This window comes from Eptesicus fuscus, chromosome 8, assembly GCF_027574615.1.
Source record: "Eptesicus fuscus isolate TK198812 chromosome 8, DD_ASM_mEF_20220401, whole genome shotgun sequence".
In the NCBI taxonomy this organism is placed as follows: domain Eukaryota; kingdom Metazoa; phylum Chordata; class Mammalia; order Chiroptera; family Vespertilionidae; genus Eptesicus; species Eptesicus fuscus.
The window spans coordinates 87,044,928-87,069,577 of record NC_072480.1 but is presented as its reverse complement, the minus strand read 5'-3'; the positions used below and the strand labels follow the sequence as shown (position 1 = coordinate 87,069,577).

Below are 24,650 nucleotides of genomic sequence, written 5' to 3'. Positions count from 1 at the left end.
ACCCTAGGCAGGGTAAAGGTGGGGGATCATGAGTTATTAGAGGCTACTTCTAGCATAGAGTTACGCTGGGACAGGGAGGAAAGGGAAAAAGAGCCTGAGGCAGTGGAGATGGGAGGGGGCAGGAAGCCGGAGTAGACATGGCTCTTGGCAAACAAGCCACTTTTCCAAATGCAGGAAATGAACCACGGATAGACTGCAGCAGTTCATTTGCTTATTTACATGTTAAATTCAGGCTAGCCATCCCTCTGCCTTCCTCCGTCCTTCCAATTTGCTGGCTATATTCCAGCAATGCAAAATATAACATGACCTATGAAAAACATTCAGGACGTCAATCTCCCGGGGATTAATTGTATGACAAGTATCAAAGCCACTGAGGAAGTTCCTTTGAGTACACAATGACCAGCATGGTCAGTTTCCCTCATCTCCCTCCATTTGCTCAAATAACCAAGAATTTGAATCATAGCATTTAAGTGGTCAAGAATCTGATAAATCCCATTCCAAAGGCAATAAATGACTTGCCCAAGTCACACACTTGTTAGGGGCAGCCAGATTCTTGGGCCAACCCTCCTATGACTGCCCCACACCATGCCTCTGGAAATTCCAATACTACTCCACAACCCAATGGTGCTAAATCACAAGTAATCAAAAACAGACAAAGCAGCCCTTTATCATCAGAGACAAACAGGAGGCAGCGTTTTAGCAGAAAAAATACTGGCCTGGGCTTCTGAGACCTCAGTTGACTGTCAGTTCTGATATTAATTAGTGCTCACAAAACCTCTCTTAGCCTTAAAATGAGGTTCAAGCAAATGACCTATGAGCTTCCTTTATTATTATTTGTCGTGTGTGGTAAAACAATGCATAACATTAAATTTACCAACATAACCATTTGTAAGCACACAATTCCAGAGTGTTAAGTATATTCCTACTAGGGGCCCGGTGCACGAAATTCGGGGGGGGGGGGGGGGTGTCCCTCAGCCCAGCCTGCACCCTCTCCAATCTGGGACCCCTCAAGGGATGTCCGACTTCCCATTTAGTCGACTGTCAGACTACCTGGATCGGGCCTAAACGGGCAGTCAGACACCCTCTCACAATCCAGGACTGCTGGCTCCCAACTGCTTGCCTGCTTGCCTTCCTGATTGCCCCTAACCACTTCTGCCTGCCAGCCTGATCACCCCCTAACCATTCCCCTGCCAGCCTGATTGATGCCTAACTGCTCCCCTGCCAGCCTGACTGCCCCTAACTGTCCTCCCCTGCAGGCCTAGTCACCCCTAACTGCCCTTCCCTGAAGGCCTGGTCACCCCTAACTGCCCTCCCCTGCAGGCCTGGTCCCCCCAACTGCTCTCCCCTGCAGGCCTGGGTCCCCCCCAACTGCCCTTCCCTGCAGGCTCAGTCGCCCCCAACTTCCCTCCTCTGCCAGCCTGGTCACCTCTAACTGCCCTCCCCTGCTGGCCTGATCGCCCACAACTGCCCTCCCTTGCAGACCTGGTCCCTCCCAACTGCCCTCCCCTGCTGGCTGGCCATCTTGTGTCCACATGGGGGCAGCCATTTTTTACCACATGGGGGCAGCCATCTTGTGTGTTGGAGTGATGGTCAATTTGCATATTACTCTTTTATTAGATAGGATTGCTGTGCTGATCTCCAGAGCTTTTCTTCTCTTGAAAAACTGAAACTCTGTAGCTATTAAACAATACTCCCCATTTCCTCCTCCCTGCAGCTCTGGCAACCATCCCCATTCTACTTTCTGTTTCTGTGAGTCTGATTACTCTAGATACCCTCATGGAAGTGAAACAATATAGTATTTGTCTTTTTGTGTTTGGTTTATTTCATTTAGCATGCCCCCAAGGCTCATCCACATTGTAACATGTCAGAATGCCATTCCTTTTTAAGGCTGAATAATATTCCATAAACATTCATTGGTGGATGAATGGATAAACATTCATCCACCAATGGACACTTGGGTTGCTTCCACCTCATGGCTATTGCAAACAATGCTTCCATGAATATCTGCGTGTAAATATTTTTGACATTTTTTCTTTTAATGCAAAGAACTTAGTTGACTGTTAAAAATCCAATAGTACCTGATCGAATAAAATTGGTTTCCAGAATAAGAAATTAAACTGATCCTGTGTGTTTCCTTCTGAAGGCTTCTGATACTATCTAGTACTTCATAATAAAAAGATCAGCCAGTTTGATAAAATCGAAATCATTATTATCAATCAGCAGCTGGTAGCTGGGAAGGACATAGGCCTAATTCAAATGGCTTCTATGCAGCCCCACATGGAACAAAGCAGCCAACCTCCACAGGCTTTGCACCCTAGTTTTTAATGACAACATAAGAGAAAATTCTCACTGTAGGTTTTTTAAAAGATGAACATCAAGGAAGGAGAAGGTAAAGGGATGGAATTTACCTTATCGTGTCGTATCATGAGTGATGTCTTGGAACCCAGGGCAGAGAGGATCCCCGCTATCTCCACGGCGATGTATCCTGCACCGACAATGACGCTGCGGCTGAAGTGAAAGCACAGGGTTGAGATTTTAAAATAAATTTATTTTTGAGTAATTTTAGATTTACAGAAAAGTTGAAAAGCTAGTACAGAGATGGCCTGTACACTTCTGCCCAGTTTTTCTCAAAACTGACATCTTACATAACCATGGTACAGTTGTCGAAACTAAGAAATTGACATTGGTACAATTTGAATGAATTCATCTAAATTCATTTATTGCTAGCAATGCAAGGTTAAGAAATGATTTTTAAAATGTTTAATGCAAAACAAAAAATAAAGTAAAATGTTTAATGTACATTTATATAATAAAATGTCTCTGAGAGCGAGTCTAGGTTGAATTATATCATCCAATAAACAAGACGAGTCATGACCATACGTGTCACATCATTCAACCCTAAAACCAAACAGTACAGGGTGGATCACGAGGGAAAAAAGGCTGTTTTGTAACACGTTTCCATGCTCCACAGACAGCAAGTCTGAAAAGGCTGTTGGCTTGTCTCAAAGTCAAAAGACTGCCTGGTCTGCGTATCTCAACAGGACAATTTCACTGCAGCCTGGAACTGCAAAGGAACCCTCCGGTCCCACATTAACTGTGGCTCCAGGTGAATGAAGGTAAAGGTGTGGGCATGACTTGTTGGCCGCCCTCCCGTGAAGGCCTTTGTAAAAACACGGGGCTAAGACCTCCAACTGGATTGGCAGCTCCCGCTCTGGGAGCAGCAGAGCTGAGCCGCTGACTCCGGAGTGAGTGTTACCTGGAAGGAGATAAAGTCCCTGCGCTAAAGGGTCCCTGCTCCGGTGCCTGAGTGTTGCCTCTTCCCATGAGTGAAGGGAGGATCCCTCTAACTTAGAAAGTCTGCCATTGGGGGCTTCTGAAAATCAGAGAAAATACCTTCCTCATTATAGTTTTCCTCTCTGTGTATCTAAACCCACGACAGACATTTTCTGAGGTTATCTGGACAAACACATAGGAAGCACGAGTTCGGTAAATCTATTTTCGTGAGACTGACAGAGCCTTCATTTGTGCACTTGCTGCTCTGAACACCAGAAGCAGGTGTGTGGGACACCTCATCGGTTGATGCTATACCAAGCTGAAGACAGAAGATAGTGTTAGGGCTTTACTATTCTTCAGAGCCATGCTGTGTTTGACTCTGGTTCTAAAAATTCTGCAATGGACTCTGACCAAAGGCATGAAAGACCTGAGTTACTTAAAGAGGGGTACGAGTGAATGAGATACCCAATGTCATAAAAAGAGAAGATAGGAGAACAGAACCAGGAAAGCCTGCGTTCCAGGCTGGGGGTGGAGGGGGAGAATGTCAGAGGAGACATGAACACCGAGGTCAGGAAGGACCCAGCTTACCCAGGCAATTCTTCCAGCTGAAAAAATCCATCACTGGTGATTCCTAGGCTGGCACCTAGGAAAAGTGCAATATGGATCACATAGACTGAGCTTTCTCTGGGAAAATAATCACAACATCTTACACAAGAACCGATACTTTCTTAGCCATCGTGCTCTCTGTTTTGACAAGTCCTCACTTGGGAAGCTGCCAACCAAGTCTTCCCCTGGTAGACATTTTTTTCCCTCTAGAAATAAGAGCAGTGATGATCAAATAACTATCAACTTTCTCTGTGAAACAAACATTTGCTCAGCTCTTAAGAGTAGATGCTGCTGGCTCTGCTTCACTCTCCCACCCTCCAATAAACTCCCCCTGGCTGTTATTCACAAGCATTAGCCTCTGGGAGACTCACCAGGGATCTGGCTCTCCTGTGGATGCGAGGGCACGCCGCCTGTTGCAATCAGGATGTGAGGAGCAGTGTACTTTTCCCCATTGACCTCTACGGTGGGCCTGGGGTCCCCTGTGAACGCGGCGTAGCCAAGGATGATTTCTATATTGGCCTGGAGAAGGAACCGTGACATGAAAATGTTCGTAAGCTATAACAAAAGCATCTGCTGCACTTATCAGAGCTTTCCCTCTTTCTACTGAGGATTTTCAATTTGGGTTTGCTGAGGCCAAGACAACTCTCAATGTTCCAGTTTCCTCAGAACTTCTGTTAACTGATTCTTACGTAAGGGGATTGCCATTTGATGCTGGAAATGTACAAGTAAGAAGAAATAAAGGTGCTATTTTGGGCCAAAACCCAGAGACCAAAAAGAATATGCAAGCCGAAACCGGTTTGGCTCAGTGGATAGAGCCTCGGCCTGCGGACTCAAGGGTCCCAGGTTCGATTCTGGTCAAGGGCATGTACATTGGTTGCGGGCACATCCCCAGTAGGGGGTGTGCAAGAGGCAGCTGATCGATGTTTCTCTCTCAGCGATGTTTCTAACTCTCTATCCCTCTCTCTTCCTCTCTGTAAAAAATCAATAAAATATATTAAAAAAAAAAAAGAATATGCAAGTAACCCCCACAAGGAAAAAGATATGTTTGTCCCCAAGACTTGAGGGGGAAAGTCTCACTTGTAATGGTAACACCATGAAGAATGATGTTGTCTGGAGGAGGAACAGAGGGCTGAGAAAGAAAAAAGGATAAAGGCAAAGGGAGCAGAGGCAAAAGAGAAATACTCAGGCCAAGGCAGGAAAAGGCGATGCTTCAGGGTTTCTTAAACCAAATGGGAAGAAAACCACCAATTGACATGACAATGAAGGTCCCGGCTAGAGATGCTGAGAACTCAAACTCCCACTTGCTCTTACTGTGCCAGGGCCTCCATTTGGGGAGCCTCCATTTGAGGATTGGAGATTGCCAGTAAGCTTCTGCCAGCTATGATGCATGTATTGGCATGCAAATGTGGGCAGCTTACAAGGATAATGGCATCCATGCAAACAGGATCACAGAACAGAATGTCGGAACATTTTAGAACATGCTTGGTTCTGAATTAAGTTATTGCCTCTTTTGCAATCACCCCTCCAGGCCTGCTCTGCACGTGCCCTGCTTAATCAGGATGAATCAAGACCAATGCCAAAAGCCACAAGCCTCCACAAAATCCTTCCTACAGGAGGTAATGATTTCTTAGGGGGGACTAGCCAACAAGGGGTATGCATCAAGGGGCACTAATATAGATAATAGTTTGGAGGAAGAACTGATGCAATTTCTAATTTCATTTCCTAGGATATTTGAAAGAAAGTTTTCTTTCCTATTCACAATTCCTTCCCCATAACGTCAAGGTAAGTTATACAGCACTCAAAAGATTTGTGAGTGTTAAAAAATTCTGTTTCTTGAGTGATTTTCCTATCATTTTTGCACTTTAGCTAGCTCCACTTTTTAATAAAATCTGACGTGGGTGTTTTAGTATAGCAACTGTTATCTCTATACTCGTGTCTAATAGACTTCAAATGTCTTGTCCTCAGTGCCTAGGGGACTGAAGGCCCCAAATATTTCCCCCTTGAATTGGGGATTAAGGTCAGAAAACATCAACATCCAAAAAGAAACCCAACGAATGGTAAGACTCAATATAAAAATGTCTGAGGTTAGCCATCTGTAGAAGTAACTCAAAACTAAAAATTGGTTTATCAACAATCTGCTAATGAGATTATAGTAGCCCGAATATCATCAAGAATCTTCTGATCTAGCCTGGCCCGTGTGGCTCAGCAGTTGAGCGTTGACCCAAGAACCAACAGGTTGCCGGTCAGGGTACATGCCCTTGTTGTGGGCTCGATCCATCAACAGGGGGCATGCAGGAGGCAGCCGATTAATGATGTTCCTCTCTTTGATGTTTCTATCTCTCTATCCTTCTCCCTTCCTCTCGCTCTAAAAACCAATTAAAGAAACATATTTTTAAAAAATAATCTTCTGATCTAAATATAACCTCGGTTACATTCAAATCCTAGAAACTGCAAAGTGAGAGCAAAAAGGCAAATGAAGGGTGATGAGATATATGCTGTCAAGAAAGAGTCGATGGTGCAAAATTTGTCAATGTCCCTGGCATAGTCCCAGTGGGAGAGGTAAGATATCTAAGCACTAAGACGGAAAAAGCCTCAGGATAGCCAAGGACAACAGGTATTTGCTAAAGGCAAACCCATCTTTGCCCAATTTTCTTGATGAGATTTCATTCACAGAAAAAAAACCTTCTGAACCATAACTTGGATTACTGAGTAGATTTAGCCACCAAGGATGAGGATGCTCTGAGCAAATAACAATGGCAGGTTTCCATCCAGATAATGCTCCTGATTTTTTTTAAACTTTTTTAAAAAACATATTTATTGATTTTTAAAAAATATATTTTATTGATTTTTTACAGAGAGGAAGGGAGAGGGACAGAGAGCCAGAAATATCGATGAGAGAGAAACATCGACCAGCTGCCTCCTGCACATCCCCCCACCGGGGACGTGCCCGCAACCAATGTACATGCCCTTGCCTGGAATCGAACCTGGGACCCTTCAGTCCGCAGACCGACGCTCTATCCACTGAGCCAAACTGGTTAGGGCAATGCTCCTGATTTTAATTAATAAACTGGCATATTCAGTCTCTTATGGGCTTGGCTTCTGGAACAAATAGGAGAGCCAGGTCTACTCAAGATACAGCCATCACGTGAGACCTGGTCTCCCAACTTTGACACACCTCTCTGTGGAAAAGAGACTGGCCCACCAAGTGAGAGGCTTTCTCTGACAGGTCAACTTCAGACTCATTAATCATAAAAGAAGTAACAGAAACAATGAGAGAAATGGGCAATGGCTATGCTTCAGTCTGGCCAGACTTGTTAGCATACGCAAGCAACCAACAGCAATTTCTCAAGGTTCGAAGCCCAGCACACTCACCTTGGTTAGATTATTTTGATAGACAGTGTTCAGGCGGCTCACATAGGCATCCCGTTTCTCCTTTATAACCCTGCAGTGAAACCTGAGTCAGTGCTGAGAAAGAGGATTCTCCTCGTTCAGTTAGTAACTAGGGCATCTGTCCCTGAACAGAGAATCACAGACCGTCAGCACGAACCCCATGAGTCAATGTCTCTAAAGACAGCCACCCCTCCCTGTGTCCATCTGCTTTCCCCTATGTGGAGAACCCCTATTCTGCTCCGTGGAGAATGTTCAGTTGGCATCCATGGTATGTAGATAACTGCTGGAAGCTAATTCCAGCATGTCAGCAGGGCTGAATCATCTGGAATGGCTGAGGGCATTTCCCCAAACCTGAGAAGGATGCATAAATGATTGCTTGCTACCAGACAGCTAAGGGCATTTCAATCTACATGTTACTGCTTCCTACTGGCCAAACACCTGAACAGCAGAAGGCAGTTCCCCAAATCTGACAATGGATTCTGTATACTAAACCTTGGCCTTTGATGTGTATATCTACCTTGCTTTAGGACAATTTGTGTTAATAAAAGGCAAGGGGTCCAGAGAGACTGAGAACTTGGTTCCTTTAGCTAAGTCTTCTCTGGCTCCCCAAAATGCCTTCCAAAATTATGTTTCATCTCTGGACTCTTGATTAATTTATGCCGCAGCCCTTCTCCAGATCCCTGAACCCTTCTAGATGCTGGATAAAGACCCCCGGCAGATAAACATTTTTCTGTGTACAGAAGACAAAGCTACTTTGGCACAGTACCTAGCATGGTGGTAATAAGAGCTTATTGGAACTAAATGGTCGACTGCATCTAAGGGAATAAATAATCTTCAAATCACACTTGACACTCAATATCTGTTAAATGAATGAATTTGCTAAAATTTAAAAAAAAATTTGATGGCTTCAAAAAGTTTATGGCAGCTCCTTAGAAAATTTTAAACACAAAATTGCCACATGACCCAGCAATTCCACTTCTAGGTATCAACCCAAAATAACTGAAGGCACGAACTTGTAGACCAATGTTCATAGAGTGATTATTCACAATAGACAAAAGGTAGAAAATGCAAAAGCCCATTGAAAAATGAATGGAGAAACAAAATATGGTATATAAATATAAACTAATATCATTCAGCCTTTAAAAGGATTGAAATTCTGACACAGGCACAAGGATGAACTTTGAAAACATTATGCTAAGTAAAATAAGCCAAGCATAAAAGGACAAATATTTTACAAAGTACATAGGATATGCAAATAAGAAAGTAGAATAGAGACACCAGGGGCTGGGAGGAGGGAAATGAGGTATTGTTTAATGGGTCCACTGAACAACACTGTTTCTGTTTGGGATGGTGGAATAGTTCTGGGAATGGATAGTGATAATGGTTGCACAACACTATGAATATGCTTAATGCTACTGAATTGACAACTTAACCCATTGTATGCTATAAGCGTCTGTAGACGCAAGCAGCAGACCTTCCCCACATGCCACCAGCGTCTATTAAAAAAAAAAAAAAAGTTTTTCCTAAGTGGCAGCCCTGACCAACTTTAAAATCATTTTTGGTGAGAATTTTCAGCTGAAAATATTCAAGAACACCCGAATTGTGAGGAATATATTTATTTTTACAATATTCATTGCAAATAGATTATTTACATTAAATTCAAAATATCGTGGTGTGTGGGGATGGTTTCCATTTTGGACATGTAGCAATTAATTGGTTAAAAATGGCTAAAACAGACATTTGATGTTGTGTGTCTGTATATGCACATATTTAATGTGTACAGCTTGATGAGTTTAGAGATAAGTATACACCCTTGAAACCCTCGCCACAATTAAAGCCATAAATATCTCCATTACCTCCAAAAGCTAGTAATATATATTTTACCACAATATAGCCCCCAGAAAAAGTTTGTGGAACATTTAATTCTGAAAGAAAAATATTTATATTTGTAAAAAGAACCCTCTGAGAATGAACACTTACCGCCAATTGAATTTACCATTGCAGCTCTGAAATCCGTAATCAACATGATCATGCATGAATTCAGAGTGCACAGCCGTGTTCCACATTACCTGCAAGAAAAGTACCCAAAACAACAGTACATGAGTCCTGAGGGAAGACAGAAATCGCGAATGAAAGGTAACTTTGTAACAGCCGATGATAATAATACTGGCCTTTAAATTAAAAATGAAACTACATATTTTAAAAGAGAAAGTTCAGGAATATGACCAAATAGATTTTATTCTGAAATATTGGGGGAAATTACTTCTGGAGTTAAATTCCCTAGTTTATAAACTCTGAGAAGCAGGATATTATAAGGCTCAGGGTCCTTCCATTAACATTTATTATTGCTTACATTCTCTTTTGCATATATACTTCTCTCTTTTGCATATATACTTTTTTGTATTTATCACTTTTTTTTTTTTCTTAACTGATTTCAGAGAGGAAGGGAGAGGGAGAGACAGAAACATCAATGGTGACAGAGAATCATTGCTTGGCTGCCTCCTGCACACCCCACACTGGGGATCAAGCCCGCAACCCAGGCATGTACCCTGACTGTGAATTGAACTGTGACCTCCTGGTTCATAGGTTGACACTCAATCATTGAGTCACACCGGCCAGGCTTACCATCTCTTTTTAAGCTTCAGATTTCTTTAAGCCCTGCCTTTTGTGATTAATTCCAGGAAATGGAATTGCATCTGTAACTTTACAATACAGTGATCTGGAAGGAAACTATTAGGTAAAGATGAGAACTGAAAACTTTAAGAGAATGAATTCCTGTTATGTATTCAGTAACTATAAACATGACCTTGTAAGAGCGTATGTGATCAAACACCTGGAACTCAAAGGTTCAATGCATCTCTTGCGGAATGTAGCCTACAAACTGTAAAAGCCTTTTAAATGCCAACTGATCCTCGTGATAACTGAATTCAAATTGGCATCCGGAACTCTTGCTGACAGCCAAACTACCATTTTTCTTGGCCAGACAAGTCTTAATTCCACTTTTGATAAGCCTTAAGATTCCCTGTTTGCACCTTTCTCCCTTTATGCCTAATGATGAATGAATTGATGACCACTGGATTCTGTTTCCTTTACTAAGGTGAAATTCATGTAATATAGAATGAACCATTTTATCTGCTAGATTCTTTTTTTAATGTTTGTATTGTTTTTTTTTAGAGAGAGAGGAAACGGAGGGAGTAGAGAGAGAAACATCAATTAGTTGCCTCCCATATGCAACCCAACCGGGGATCGAATCCATAACCTAGGTATGTGCCCTGACCGGGAATTGAACCAGAGACCTTTCGGTGACGCTCAACCAACTGAGCCACACTGGCCAGGGCTATCTGCTAGAATCTTTATCTTAAACAATGCATATGAAAAATTTATCAATACCACAAATAAATTAATGTTTTTTTTAAGAAACATCACTAAACCTCATGTTATCCTGAGGTACCACATTTATTTACTTCCAGTTCATAGTCTGTACGGTGCTATAGCATCTAACCCTCTGGAGAGGGTGCCTCTGTCTGAACTGCATTTGCTTTTAGGCTGAGACCTGATCGGGGCAGCAGCAGGCCCGTCCATCCAGTTCCTTCTCTGCTGCTGCTTCGCTCTGCCCTGTGCAAAGGGCAGTTACTCTAGGTCCCAGTCTGCTTGCTCTACAGAACAAGAGGTAAGTACCCACTGATCTTCAAGAACGCAAAAGCCTTTTGTAATCAGTAGACCCCTACAAAAATACAAGGTCAATGTCTGGTACATGTGATCAGACTAGAAGGGTAAGTGAAATATACGGGAATAAAATATTAGAAGGGTAAGTGAAATATACGGGAATAAAATATTACAAATTCAGTCCACTATGCAGTATCAGTCCAGACAGTATTTTAAAATAATGAGGTAGCACCAATCAATAGCAGATTTACTACCATAATTGGTTTAAACTACATATAACTAATTTACATAATCCATATAGCCATAATTGCATGATTCCAAGTAGAACAGATTCCAAAATCTTAGGGAAAAAGGAAAGAATATTTTTGAGGAAAAATGTCCCACAGAAAACAAGAAATTTTCCTAAGACAGAAAGAAACCCCTACCTAAACTAGAAAACGTATTACTGAAAACCCTCTGGAAGTAAACTCAGGCCTGTGTCACAGATTAGATTAGGATATTTGCTTGTATACCGAAAAGCTGCCAATTTAAAATGTAATCTCAGCCCTGGTCGATATGGCTCAATTGGTTGGGCATCATCCCATGCACCAAGAGATCGCAGGTTGGATTCCTGATCAGGTTACATGCCCGGGTTGTGGGCTGGATCCCCAGTAGGGGGTGTGCAGGAGGCAGCCAATCCATTGATGTATGTTTTTCTTTTTCTCTCCTTCTCCCTTCCTCTCTTCCTAAAAATCAACAACAAAAAAATTTTTTAAATAACAATAATAAATAAAATGTAATCTCAGTAACAAAATGTTGTAAGCTTAGGATTATAACATGCTTTAAAATTGCATTCAAATGTGGAATAAAGTAATAAGCAAGAGTCAGCTTTGGAAATCAGAACTGTCGTTTTTTCCTTTGTCACAGGTAAGGATGAGTCACATCCTTTGTCACATTCAAGGTAACCTGCATCACAGCTACTAGCACCAACAATCACTACAGTGGTAAAGAGAATCCATGAGGCTACAGAATGGAAAACTTAAGAAATCTTCACTCAAGAATTTGGTTTGCCAGCTTGGGTCTCCATATTGAGAAAAAGCTAACCTGTCCTAATTACTAAACCCAGATAGAATCTCACTCACACTAAACTGTTAAATCAATATTATCATTTTATAAAAACAATTTCTTGTGATGTCAGATAACCAATTCACTCCTGAGTAAATCAATATACTTGAATTTCTGGAATAGCAAAGATGGGGCTAGGACCCAAGTTCACAGTAACTCCATCAACAGACTACTTACCATAAAGGTATCCAAATACTATACTCAAGAAATGCCACTGCCCTGGCTGGTGTGCTCAGTGGTTAGAGCTTTGGCCCACATTCCAGAAGGGTTTCGGGTCTGATCACTGGCCCTGGTTGGGGCATATGTGGGAGGTAACCAATTGATGTGTCTCTCGCACATTGATGTTTGTCTCTCACTCTCTCTCTCCCCCTCCCTCCCTCCTTTCCACTCTCTTTCAGAAAAGCAGTGGGAAAAATATCCTCAGGAGAGGATTAACAAAAATTAAAAACAAATAAAAATAAAAAGAAGTGCCACTCAAGTAACTTGAGAAATTAATCTCAGCGTTGACATAAGATACCCAAAGTCATGTGATTCATGATTTTAATACAGGCAATGTAAAGAGATATCGATTTCGGTGCTTAAAAACAAAAATTCCCACCAACAAAATGAAACAAACAAAAATACCCATGACAATCTTGACATGTCTTTCCAGGAGAAAAACTTCTATTCTCCCTGGGAAAAACTAATTCAGAGATGCACGAGGGTAGGTGAAAGATCAGATGACTTGAGGCAAACACCCCACCGCTGCACCGTCACCCCACGATTCCAGGTAGTTACCTAGAGCCCCTTGGTCTTGGTCAGATCAGCACTTGGGCTGAGAGTTGGGTATAAACTTTTTATTTCCTGGCGGGATCTCCCGAAGAAAAAGTTATCTTGTGTAGATGAATACTGCTTTTCTTTTACGCCATGATTATAGATGTTTTGTTAGTCACTGCTCCTTATAAAGTTTGATACTGGACACTGTGTTCCATTCCTGGTTACCTCCCCACTGTGCCCCCACAGGAATTTTTTTTACTTTGTCACCCCGTGGTGAAAACTCACCACATGGCAAGGTCCAGGATGAATTTCTTTTGCATGCAAGATGCAATTAGTGTCCAGGAGCTCATTATTTCTGTGGCTATCTGCCCAGGAGCACCTCCCTCCCGCAGGATCCCCTGCAGGGATAGCTCAATCCTGGCCGAGACAACCCAAAGCAGTGATGGGCAACCTTTTGAGCTTGGTGTGTCAAACTTCGCCAAGAAACTGAGCATAACTCGGGTAGTGTGTCACTTTGAGGAAAAAACATTATTTCGCAAATGTTTCATCCTCAGGAGCAGCAAATGTTTCATCCTCGGCATGCGGCCGCGTGTCATCAGAAATGGCTACGCGTGTCAGTGCTGACACGCGTGTCATAGGTTCGCCATCACTGACCTAAAGCAGTCTGCAGAGACAGTGCTGGGTGGGGACATACTCCGAGAGCCATCCTGTGGCCATGAGGCAGGGGGGTTACCGTTGATTGTACACCCAGGATATCAGAATGGAAAGATGGAAAGAAGCCAGGGTGCTTTCAGATGTCCTTAAGTAGGAAGCCAGAACGTGTCTCCGGGCTTCTTGTTTTTCCCTCCAGCTTTCTTAATAAGTGATATTAAAAAACAAAACAAACAAACATTAGCCTGTTGTGTAAGCCACTTTAAGTTGGTTTCTCAGTTATTTTTTGCAGAAAGATTTTCACTGAAACATTTGGAAATAACCTTATCCTGATCATGATTTACCAAACATGTAAAAAGGAGTGTGGAAGGAATGAGAAATAAAAATTCTACCTTTTTGGGGAGGGTGGGGAGAAGGGGTAAGAGATCAACCAAAGGACTTGTATGCATGCAGATAAGCATAACCAATGGACACAGACAGGAGGGGGCTGAGGGAGGCGGGAGAGGTCAATGGGGGAAAAGGAGACATATGTAATATTTTCAACAATAAAGAATTTTTAAAAAATTCTACCTTTTTGGGTACACATCCGACATTCACCTAGGGAAAAAAAAAATTAAAAGGACATATTTTAATCATATTAAAATCAATACAAAACAAACCTGCAAGAAATGAACCCCAAGCATCAGCCCAGGAGCCTTACTTGAGTTCTAAGTCATAATCTACAATTATTTCATTTTTTCTAGTATAGAGCTGGAAAACATATGAACATTACTTTTCTTATGTCACGAGGGAGAAAATTTTACTCATCAGCATTTTCTCAAGAAAAGCAGAGGGGAGGCGGGGGGAACAATTCCATTTTGCAGGCGCCACGCACTCGGCGACAGTACAGGTCAGGAGACGGCAGAACCCAGAGGGAAGCAGAAGAGAAATAGGTCGCAAGTGAGGGGATCTACCAGCTGAATAATAGCAACTGAACCATCTCAGCAGCTGTCCTAGAGGATTTCTGGGCCCCTGGAGCATCATGGGTAAAACCCAGAATGTCTCCTTTGAGAAAACCTCTAGTGGAAATCCACATTATTTTTCAGGACCAAAGGATGATAATCAAGCCATAAGGTTCATCTATGCTATTAAGTCTTACATACTTACTAGAAACAGATCAAAAATTTGATTCTCAGAATTCTAGCAGCCAACACACAAGGAAAAGCACAAATACTTGTAAGATTTCTTGTAAAAAACAAAAACAAAAAACTAATTGTTTAAGAAAATAGCTATTCATGCCCATTAGACGAGAGAGAAATTACTCCCAAGGAAATTACTCCCAAGGGTCCTTGTAAACAAACACACCAACTTTTGTTTATGTCTGTTTACTTCCTTTTGATCACATCCTAAAAGTAGTAACTTTTTTTTTTTTTAACCTGGGTTAAGAACAAGATTGATTAAAACTGCCCTGAAAGCCATTTTGTTTTTCAGGGTTGTTTGCAAGGGTACTTGATGCAAAGTCCCAACAAATCAGCCTACATGAATACAAACAATCTCCGGTGCAAAAAAAACCTGTTTCTCAGGCTTCTTCAAAACCCCACCACTCCTGCCAGCCACACTTCACAGTGACATTACGATCAAGAAGGCCTTGGTTAGGTATAAGCTTCCAGTTCTGGGATCAGTCAGTCCTGGGGATGTAGAGTACAGCATGGTGACCCTACTAAACAACACAGTATTGTATATTGGGAAGTTGCTAAGAGTATAGACAGTGAAGTTCTCATCACAAGAAAAAAAGATTTTGTAACTGCATATGGTGATGGATGTTAACTAGACTTGTGATTATTTTTCAGTATATCGAATCATTATGTTGTACACCTGAAACTAATACAAGGCTATGTGACAATTATAGCTCAATTAAAAAAAAAAAAAAAAAAAAAAGCCCTGACCGGGTAGCACAGCTGGTTAGAGCATTGTCCCAATATGCCAAGGTTGCAGGGTTCGATCCCTGGTCAGGACACATACAAGAATCAACAAATGGGGAGTCGGGGGAGTGGGGAGGGGGGAGAATCAACCAGTGAATGCATACATAAGTGGAGCAACAAATCGATGTTTCTCTCTCTCTCATCCTTTCTCTAAAATCGATAAATAAATTTTCAAAAGTTAAAAAATAAATAAAACCAAAGATATTTTTTAAAGTGGTTTTTGTCCTGGTGATCAACTCTTACCACCTAACCCTATTTGGGGAGCACTGCACACCTATACGCTGTGAACCCGGGTACTCTTCAGTGCAGACTCAGTACACGCAGCACGAATACCTGGACGTGTTCCCACAGGCCCTGGGGCACAGGGTGAGCAGCACATCACACAGAGCTCTTCCTCAAGCTGCCTCTTCCCGCGTCGGCGCAGGCGGAGAGCTGACCGCAAAGACAAAGCTCCCGGAGGCTCTAATTCACCCTGATTTCGGGCACGCCTTGCACTTCTCCACGGCACACATTTGATCATGAGAAAAGCATTACATTTAGCTTTTTGGAGGCTCCAAAAACGGAATTCAAATATCATCTCAAATATTTTTTCTGCCTTCAGAAATGATTTAATTAATCACAGTGGGCAACAAGAGATTACTTATCTGTAATTGAATTCTAGGAAAAAATAGATGATTTCTTTCAGTAGGAAACCTAATACTCTACTACAATTATTTTTTGCCCGATCCAGGAAAATAAAGACTAATGTAAGAGCGAAATCATGTTATTAGAAATACCCACGTCTTGATGACCTAGTGCTGTGGTCGGCAAACTGCGGCTCACGAGCCACATGCGGCTCTTTGGCCCCTTGAGTGTGGCTCTTCCACAAAATACCACGGCCTGGGTGAGCCTATTTTGAAGAAGTGGCGTTAGAAGAAGTTTAAGTTTAAAAAATTCGGCTCTCAAAAGAAATTTCAATCGTTGTCCTGTTGGTATTTGGCTCTGTTGACTAATGAGTTTGCCGACCACGGACCTAGTGTATCCAGTAGAAGCTTAGCAGCAGTTCTGGCCCCGTGTGAACTAAAGGGAATCAGAATACACCACCCCAAAATATGCCACTTTGTAATGAGGATTATTTTTGAGCTGAAGACAAGAAACAGTCAACGAAGGAGGAACCCTTTGCCCTCCCCCTTTCTGCTTAAAATCAGGGCATAAATTTCCCGTGTGGTGGTGCCCCCCTCCTCTCCTGAACCAGAAGGACAACCTTAGCAGTGGGGATGAAAGGATAGCACTGAGATGAATCTGCACTAAAAAACATTAATAAAGGAAGCCTTACCTTCCATCAGTTTCCCCTATATACTTGTCTTCCCATAATTTACCCCCCTCAGAAGCCCCAATCCCCCTTTCCTTTGTCTAGTCTCTTCTCCACAACTTATTACCCTTTGTTAAACTGGTATTAAGCTCAGAGGCCTAAATACTTACTTGTTTTTTCCCCCCCTTCTTTTCTATAATGCTCAATGTGAAATAAACCTTTTCTCCTGTTCACCTATTATCAGATTAATTTGTAGGTCCCAGTTACTGAACCTTAGAGGGTAGAGGAAATACTTTTCCTCCTCTACAGAACGCAATATGGGACAGTCATTTCATATCTGAGCTTCTTAACAGCTTAAAGTAATAACTTCTATCCAAGAACAGTGAACTCTTCCCTTACACCAACACACCACTCATCTTGAAAATACAGGTGTCGCCCTGACTGGTTTGGCTCAGTGGACAGAGCGTTGGCTTGCGGACTGAAGGGTCCCGGGTTCAATTCTGGTCAAGGGCATGTACCTTGGTTACGGGCACATCCCCAGTTGGGGGTGTGCAGGAGGCAGCTAATCGATGTTTCTCACTCTCTATCCCTCTCCCTTCCTCTCTGTAAAAAATCAATAAAAATATTTAAAAAAAAGAAAATAGCCCTAGCTGGTTTGCCTCAGTGGATAGAGCGTCAGCCTGCGGACTGAAAGGTCCCAGGTTCGATTCCGGCCAAGGGCACATGGCCTGGGTTGCGGGCTTGATCCACCCCCCGCCCCCAGTGCGGGGGTGTGCAGGAGGCAGCCGGTCAGTGATTGTCTCCCATCATGGATGTTTCTATCTCTCTCATTCTCCCTTCCTCTCTGAAATCAATAAAGAAATATATATATTAAAAAAAAAAAAAAAAAAAAAATACAAGTGTCTTACTGGATATATGGAGGGAAGGAGGATGGACACTTTATAAAGTATATGACTGTCTAACAACTATGATGCACACCTGAAACTAACACAAAATAATATTAAATGTGAATTGTAATTAAAAAAATTTTTAAAATTCATAAAACAAAAAATAAAATAAAATTTAAAAGTTGAGCTTATGGTAAAAAAAAAAAAAAAAAAAAGAAAATACAGGTCTCCTTCCTGAAAGGATCTACTCCATCATATCACAGAAAGAAAAAAAAAAAAAAGGCCTCCTGGCAAAGGAAGACTGAGGAGTAGCCAGAAAATCTCATCACATAGACACCCTGGAAAGCATTCTAAGCTGGTTACTCTGGAAGCATGAAATTAGGAAACTATGCAATGAATGACTCTAGGACCAAATTCATTATCATCTGACTCCCATAATTATAAAGGATTCACCAGATTCATTCTTAAAAAAAAAAAAAAGTTTTTACTATTTTAGAGAGAAAGAAAGGGTGATGGGGAGAGAGAGAGAGAGAAGCATCAATGAGAGGGAGAAATATTGACCAGCGGCCTCCTGCACACCCAGCGGCTTCCCTCCAGACCTTCTAAACCAGGAACTCTGCGGTTCTCAGAGTAAATGATGTCTGGTTCCTAAGCAGTAAGAGTAAGAAGGTTCCTCCTCTGTAACTGAGAACAATGCTTGAAAATGTTCATCAACTCATAATGACACCAACACATTACACCGAAGCCATGGTTTCCAGTGGCTGGGCTGCCAACTGCACAGGTGCTGATACTCTGTGTGGCTTGTTTCCAACAATACTTTAACTGACGCTCAGTTTGCTTGCCGGTCAAGTGAGGGTCCGGAACTAAATGCCTATAAGAATCTGTGTGAGTCCAATCCTTAACGACATGAAAACAACAGGGCCCATGTAATGTTTCATAAAGCTAAAAAAGTATTCAATTTAAAGGGCTATCCTTTCCTTGAAATTATAAGCTTGATCCCCGGTGGGAGATGTGCAGGAGGCAACAAGATTGATGTTTCTCTCTCTCTAAAATAAATAAATAAATAAATAAATAAATGTATTTATTTATTTTTTTAAAACTTTCTTGATAAAAATGATAGTGATAAGGCCCTCCCACCATGTGAGAACACAGGAGAGAGGGCCATCAATGAGTCAGGAAGCTGACACCTTTTTTTTTTTAATCTTTACTGCCTGTTTTTTGTTTTGTTTTGTTTTGTTTTTTAATGTTTTTATGGATAGGGAGAGGGAGAGAGAGAGAGATAGAGAAACATCAATTGATTGCTTCCCATAGGTGCCCTGACTGGGATCGAACCCGTGATCCTGTGGTGCACAGGCCGAAGGCCCACCTAACTGACCCACCCTGGCCAGGGCTCTGCTGGCACCTCGATCTTGGACTTCCAAGTCTGCAGAACTATGTTTATAAGACAAAAAACAAAACAAAAATGACAGTGATATAATTTTTAACAGTAACTACTCTAAAAAAATGTAAGTAAAAAAAAAAACATTTTAAGTCAGCAAGCTTATGTGAGTACTTCCATTTTTAAAACAACTATAGTCAGACTGGATCAGGGAATCTCTAAAGTCCCTTCCAGCTCTATCACTCCAGGAATCTAAGTTTTTATGGAGGGAGCATGAAACAAACCCCTAAAAACAAAACCTTGCATTTTAAAAAAACTTGTTATAAAACTACTGCATGGAAAATTTAGAAACTACAGACAACTACAATGCTTAGTAAAAAGTGTGTTTTATTTAGTAAAAAAAAACTGGTTGGGGAGTTAATATTAACAAAAATTCTATTTGCCTACCACAAAACCACTTCTATGACACATTCCTACTCACACCCGTCCACAGTTCACAGTGCTTCTGAGACAGGTTAGTAAGCCAGGACAAGTGGAGTAAGGAAACAGAGACAGTTCAACGGCCAGTGGTTTAGCATCAAGTAAATTGCAAAACCCTTCCTTCCCTAACCAAGAACCCTTAGGAGCAAATGGTTTAAGGAAGATGATGTGAAGATGGCAGCAGAGGTAGGAGCAATACAAGGTCAGAAACCAAGGAATGTGGGAAGCCTCTAGAAGCTGGAAAAGGCTGGGGAATGGCCTCTTCCCTAGAACCACCAGGAAGAACAAGCCTTTGATTTTATCTGGGCAAGAGCCATTTGGACTTCTGACTTCCGGAACGAAGTCACACCATCCTCAAAGCCTCACCCACCTGTTCTGGGCAAAGTGACTGACTCATCACAGCATCTCATCACACTGGGACCTTGAGAAGGAGGAAAGGCAGTGACCTCAGGAGCACCCCAACATGCACACTTACAGTATCATTTTTTTAAAATGGTCTTTTCTTTCTTTCTTTAAATATATTTTTATTGATTTCAGAGAGGAAGAGAGAGATAGAAACATCAATGATGAGAAAGAATCATTGATCGGCTGCCTCCTGCATGCCCCCTACTGGGGATCAAGCCTGCAACCGGGGCATATGCCCTTAACTGGAATCGAACCCAGGACCCTTCAGTCCGCAGGCTGACGCTCTATCCACTGAGCCAAACCAGCGAGGGCCTTATAGTATCATTTATATGTAGGTGCAATATGGAACTGCTTAACATTTTCCCTTTGATTTCCTGATTAGCGGGAATGGTTTCTAAATTAAAAGAGTGTGTGTGGGGTGGGGGAGAGTAAATGGTTTACACTTCTCCTCCCCAACCAGGGGCATAAATGGCTTAAATCACCCTATTCAGGGAGATAACAGAAATACAATTAGTGCCATCTGTACCAACAACACCTAGGATGGATGAAGTCAGGAGAATAAATCTCATCTTGGCGCATCAGCATAAAGCTGGTGAATATTCTGTTGAAATCCTCCCCTAAAATACCTCCCTTTAGAGAACAGATGAGAACCCAGGAGACAAAGATCCAGAGCTGGCTCTCTCTGGAGCATGCCCATGCCTTTCTTCCCTCTCAGGCAAACATCTTTACTTTCCTCTCCTAAACTTTTTTTTTTTTTTTAACACGCTAAGCGCCCAGTCAGTCACCAGTGACTGACACTATACTACTTCCCGTCCAGAAGACAAAACAGGTTGGGTGCTTAATGCGTTAAATTTCAGAGAGAAAGGGAGAGGAAGAGAGAGATGGAAACATCAAAGAGGAGAGAGAACCAATGATCAGCTGCCTCCTGCATGCCCCACACTGGGGATGGAGCAGGCAACCCCGGCATGTGCCCTGACCAGGACGTGACCTCCTGGTTCACGGGTCAATGCTCAACCACTGAGCCACGCCGGCCAGGCTTCTCTCCTAAACTCTTAAGAGTCCCCACCATACTTGCCACTGGGGGAACAATGAGCAGCTTGTCCCAGGCTTACCTCCTGAACCTGCGCCTAAGGCCCCGTTTTCTCTGGCCTTTCCCTGAGCTAACAGCAGCCCTGCTGTGCTTCACTTCTTCCCTGTAAGGTTTCTGGAGAGCCACAGCAGAACACCGCCTAGGCGCTCTCCTGTTGCTTCTTCTTCCCTCAGCCCTTCCTTGTTTCACTGTCCCCGGCTTCAATAAACGTACTCTCAAAATGAAATAGAACAAATGTGCTCTCAAAATCACCTAGACTTGTTCTGTGAAATCTTTCCTGCATGAAGTCAAGAGCCCACACACTACCAGCCCCTGCACGAGGCAGACCGGCTCCAGGCCCAGTCCTTTTCCAGTTACACTTCCAGAAACTTCACTTAAAAAAAAACCAAATCTATATATATAAAAGGCTAATACGCAAAGTGTTACCTTGGGAGTTCAACTGGGAGGCAGGGAGTTCAATTGCTCGCTATGACGTGCACTGACCACCAGGGAGCGGCGTGGAATGAAGGAAGACCCCGGCTGGCAGCCAGCAGCCGGGGAAGGGAGGCCCTGGCCGGCAACCAGAGGGCCCCGATTGGCCCTGATTGCTGGCCAGGCCTAGGGACCCTACCCGTGCACGAATTTTGTGCACCGGGACTCTAGTATATATATATATTGATTTGAGAGAGAGAGAAGAAAGGAAACATCGATACGTTGTTCCACTTATGTATGGTTGATTCTTATATGTGTCCTGACCCGGGAATTGAACCCAGAGCCTGGGGGTATCAGACGATGCTCTAACCAACTGAGCTACCCAGCCAGAGCACACCAAAAACCCACATTTTTTACCACAGCCATTACCCGTTAGCTTCCCATCTTTTCGACTGGAGACACCCTCTGCTCCAGTTAAATTCGATTATACAACGTACACTGACTCTAGGCCGTTGCCCTTACTCTACCCTCACAAAAAATATTCATCCGTTCAAGTTCAGAAAGATACCATCTCCTCACAAAACCACCCCATGTTGCCCAGGCAGAAATGATTAATTGTAACTCTTCTCTCAACCACTGTAATTTGTTATTACTGTAGCCATGAATATCGTCCACCTCACTTTGGGGTTGACTGTCTACCCTTGGCTCCCCAGCTATATTGTAAATTCCTTCATGGCAGGGACCTTTGTCTACAAATATTTGTATCTACCTACCCTTTTCTCTCAGCCAGCCCCCTCCAAATACTTAGCACTTAGAATTCAAAACAATGCAGACATGAACAAATGAAATAATGTGCTTCAGAAAGCCTGAAGTTTCCCTACACCTGCTTGGAAATGCCTGCACATAAGAAGCGTATTTTTGCAACTGAGGATAGCCCAGGTATCTGGAATCTGAACTCCTGTCTTATCAATCGGTTATATCTTCTCTCATATTCAACACATACCAACACCCTTCCTTGTACAAAAGCCAGTTTGAAAATGTTAAATTGGGGATTTCCTCCAAACATCAGCGCTTACAGGAAAATAGAAGTTGCTGCGGCAGAAGGAGAGAAGAGGCCAGGCGCTCTATGTGAAGGCAGCAGTGCCGACTGCCCTGAGCTGTCCTGGGTTCGCTCTCAGAGGCAGTCTATCCCTCAGTGTGTTCACGTTACTAACAGGAACCTTTTGATTAATACCAATAGAACCAGACAATGACGAGGAACACCACAAGCTGGCTGTGCCCTAAATGAGGAAGGAGAAAAGTAATGACCTACAACGATGAGCAGTTTATCAAGCTGTCCAGGGGCCTCTTAGTGCTGGCACCCTTCAATCTGCTTTCTGCAGAGACAGACTTCTGCTCATTCCGTTTCTCAGGACTAAAGTGTCAAGGTGCAAGTGGATAATTAACAGGGACTTTTTTTTTTTTTCTTTTCTCGTTCCCCCTTTCATTTTGAACTTGAAAAATGAGGACTGGACAAAGGAGTTGGCCCTTTCATAGCTGTCAATACTGAGTCTCATTCATTTCACATACAGTTATTAAGGTATTTTGTTAAGATGATAGGAGGTGCACAAACACAGGAACCCATCCCCCTGCCCTTACGGAGTTCCCAATTTAGTACAACTTAAACGGCAGTATCCGAAGGAGCTTTAGAGAACCCACCCCCAACCCCAGGTTAATCTTGGGAGACATTTTAATATTAACAGCAAGTACCTCACCCAATCAAGTCTTGTGATAGAAAGAGCCACGCCAATAACTTGGGAACAAAACTTTTTAAAAATGATGAACAGTTTCTTAATTGCAGGATTTACAACCCTCTTTTGGGGGTTAGTTTTAAAAACCCCCACGCCTCCCAAAAGAGAAAACAAGCTCAAAGTCTGAGGATTCGTTTAATAGTAAATCCTACATCCCGGTAACCTGTAATCAGTGGTTCTCTGCCTGGGCTGAAATTCAGAATCACCTGCGGATGGAGCTTCCAAAGACCCTACCGGCCAGGCTGCACCCCAGACCAATGAAACCAGAGGCCGCGGGAGCGGAACCCAGGAAGAAGTTTTTTCCGCTCCTCAGGGGATTCCAATGTGCAGCCACGGGTGGGAACCACTGCTGTAAATATCACTCTGCCCTTGAAATGGGGCAGGACCAGGAACTTCATCGCTCAAGGACAGACACCCCTTCTCCCCCTCCTCCCATACACACAGGCCAGCTGCAGGTTTTCCTGATGCAGGTTTATGTGTCATGGATCCGGCGAGGAGCTCAGGCGTGGAACACGACACTCTTCCACCCTGAGGAATGAGGATGTAGGAAGGTTACGTTTAACCACTTCGGCTACCGCTGATTTTGCACCTGGGCCGGGGCAGACGCAGGTTTAGTTTTGGGGGGGTCGCAAGGATGCCCCTGTATTTACACTTTTGTTTTTTCTCCATGTAAACCTGTTGGGATCCTGGCCTCAGCAGTGGGTGGGCAAGCGGCAAGCACAGCCGCAGGGAGCCCAGGCGTGGGGCCCGGAGGAACGGACCGCAGTCGGAAAGAGCGCAGACCGTTCCCGGGGAAGCGAAGAGGAAGCGGGGCTGCAGCAGAGACGGGGGTGCGGGACCCGGTACTCACGCAAGTGCCGCCCAGCTTGTGGCTCTCCACCACGGCGACCCTGGCGCCCAGCTCGGCCGCCCGGCGCGCGCTGGCCAGCCCGCCCGAGCCGCCGCCGATCACCAGGTAGTCGTAGGCCGTGGTGCCGGGCGGCGGGCCCTGCGGCTGCGGCTCCTGCCTGCACGCCATGGCGCGGGCCACGCAGCGGGAAACGGCGCGGGCACGCGGGAAGCCGGCGAGGGCGCGCGCCGCCCGCTGCCAGCTCGGCCGCACGCTGGCGTGCAGGGCCCGGGGCAGCAGGGCCATGCGCGCGGAAGTGCGCGGAGGGGCGGCCCTGGGGCGGGCCCCCGGGAAGGAGGGGGGCGCGGGCCCCGGGCAAGGGTGGCCTCGGGGTGACTAAGCACCTGACCGGGGTGCGCGGGGGAGGGAGGGGGTGCAGGGCGGGGCTTGAGTCTCCCGGCCGCGCTTCCGTGAGACCGGGATAGGCGGGCGGGCAGGGCCGGCCCCACGCCCATCCCCACCCCAGCCCGTTCACCTGCGTGCGAACCTCCAGCCCTACCCAAAGCGGGGAGCTTGGGGGCGGGGGAGCGAGCTCTCTGCTTCCTTATTCACCCCGGCACCTGAGGCCCCGCACCCCAGTGGCGTCAACCGCAGGTAGGTTTCTGGAGGCCAGTGGGGCGAG

At 43.9% G+C, this 24,650-nt stretch overlaps 1 protein-coding gene across 1 annotated transcript in view; it reads right to left on the bottom strand.

The window, feature by feature from the left end:
- Positions 1–24,379, bottom strand: part of GSR (glutathione-disulfide reductase) — a 38,523-nt gene extending 14,144 nt beyond the window's left edge. Inside the window, exons 1-7 of the mRNA XM_008146251.3 lie at positions 23,990–24,379; positions 14,017–14,043; positions 9,250–9,338; positions 7,252–7,321; positions 4,251–4,398; positions 3,862–3,916; positions 2,409–2,508 (exon numbers count right to left, since the gene is read on the bottom strand). Coding sequence (XP_008144473.3) covers positions 2,409–2,508; positions 3,862–3,916; positions 4,251–4,398; positions 7,252–7,321; positions 9,250–9,338; positions 14,017–14,043; positions 23,990–24,274 — 774 coding nt within the window. The 5' untranslated portion in view covers positions 24,275–24,379. The remainder of the gene's footprint in view (positions 1–2,408; positions 2,509–3,861; positions 3,917–4,250; positions 4,399–7,251; positions 7,322–9,249; positions 9,339–14,016; positions 14,044–23,989) is intronic.
- Between the last annotated feature and the right edge of the window lie 271 nt (positions 24,380–24,650).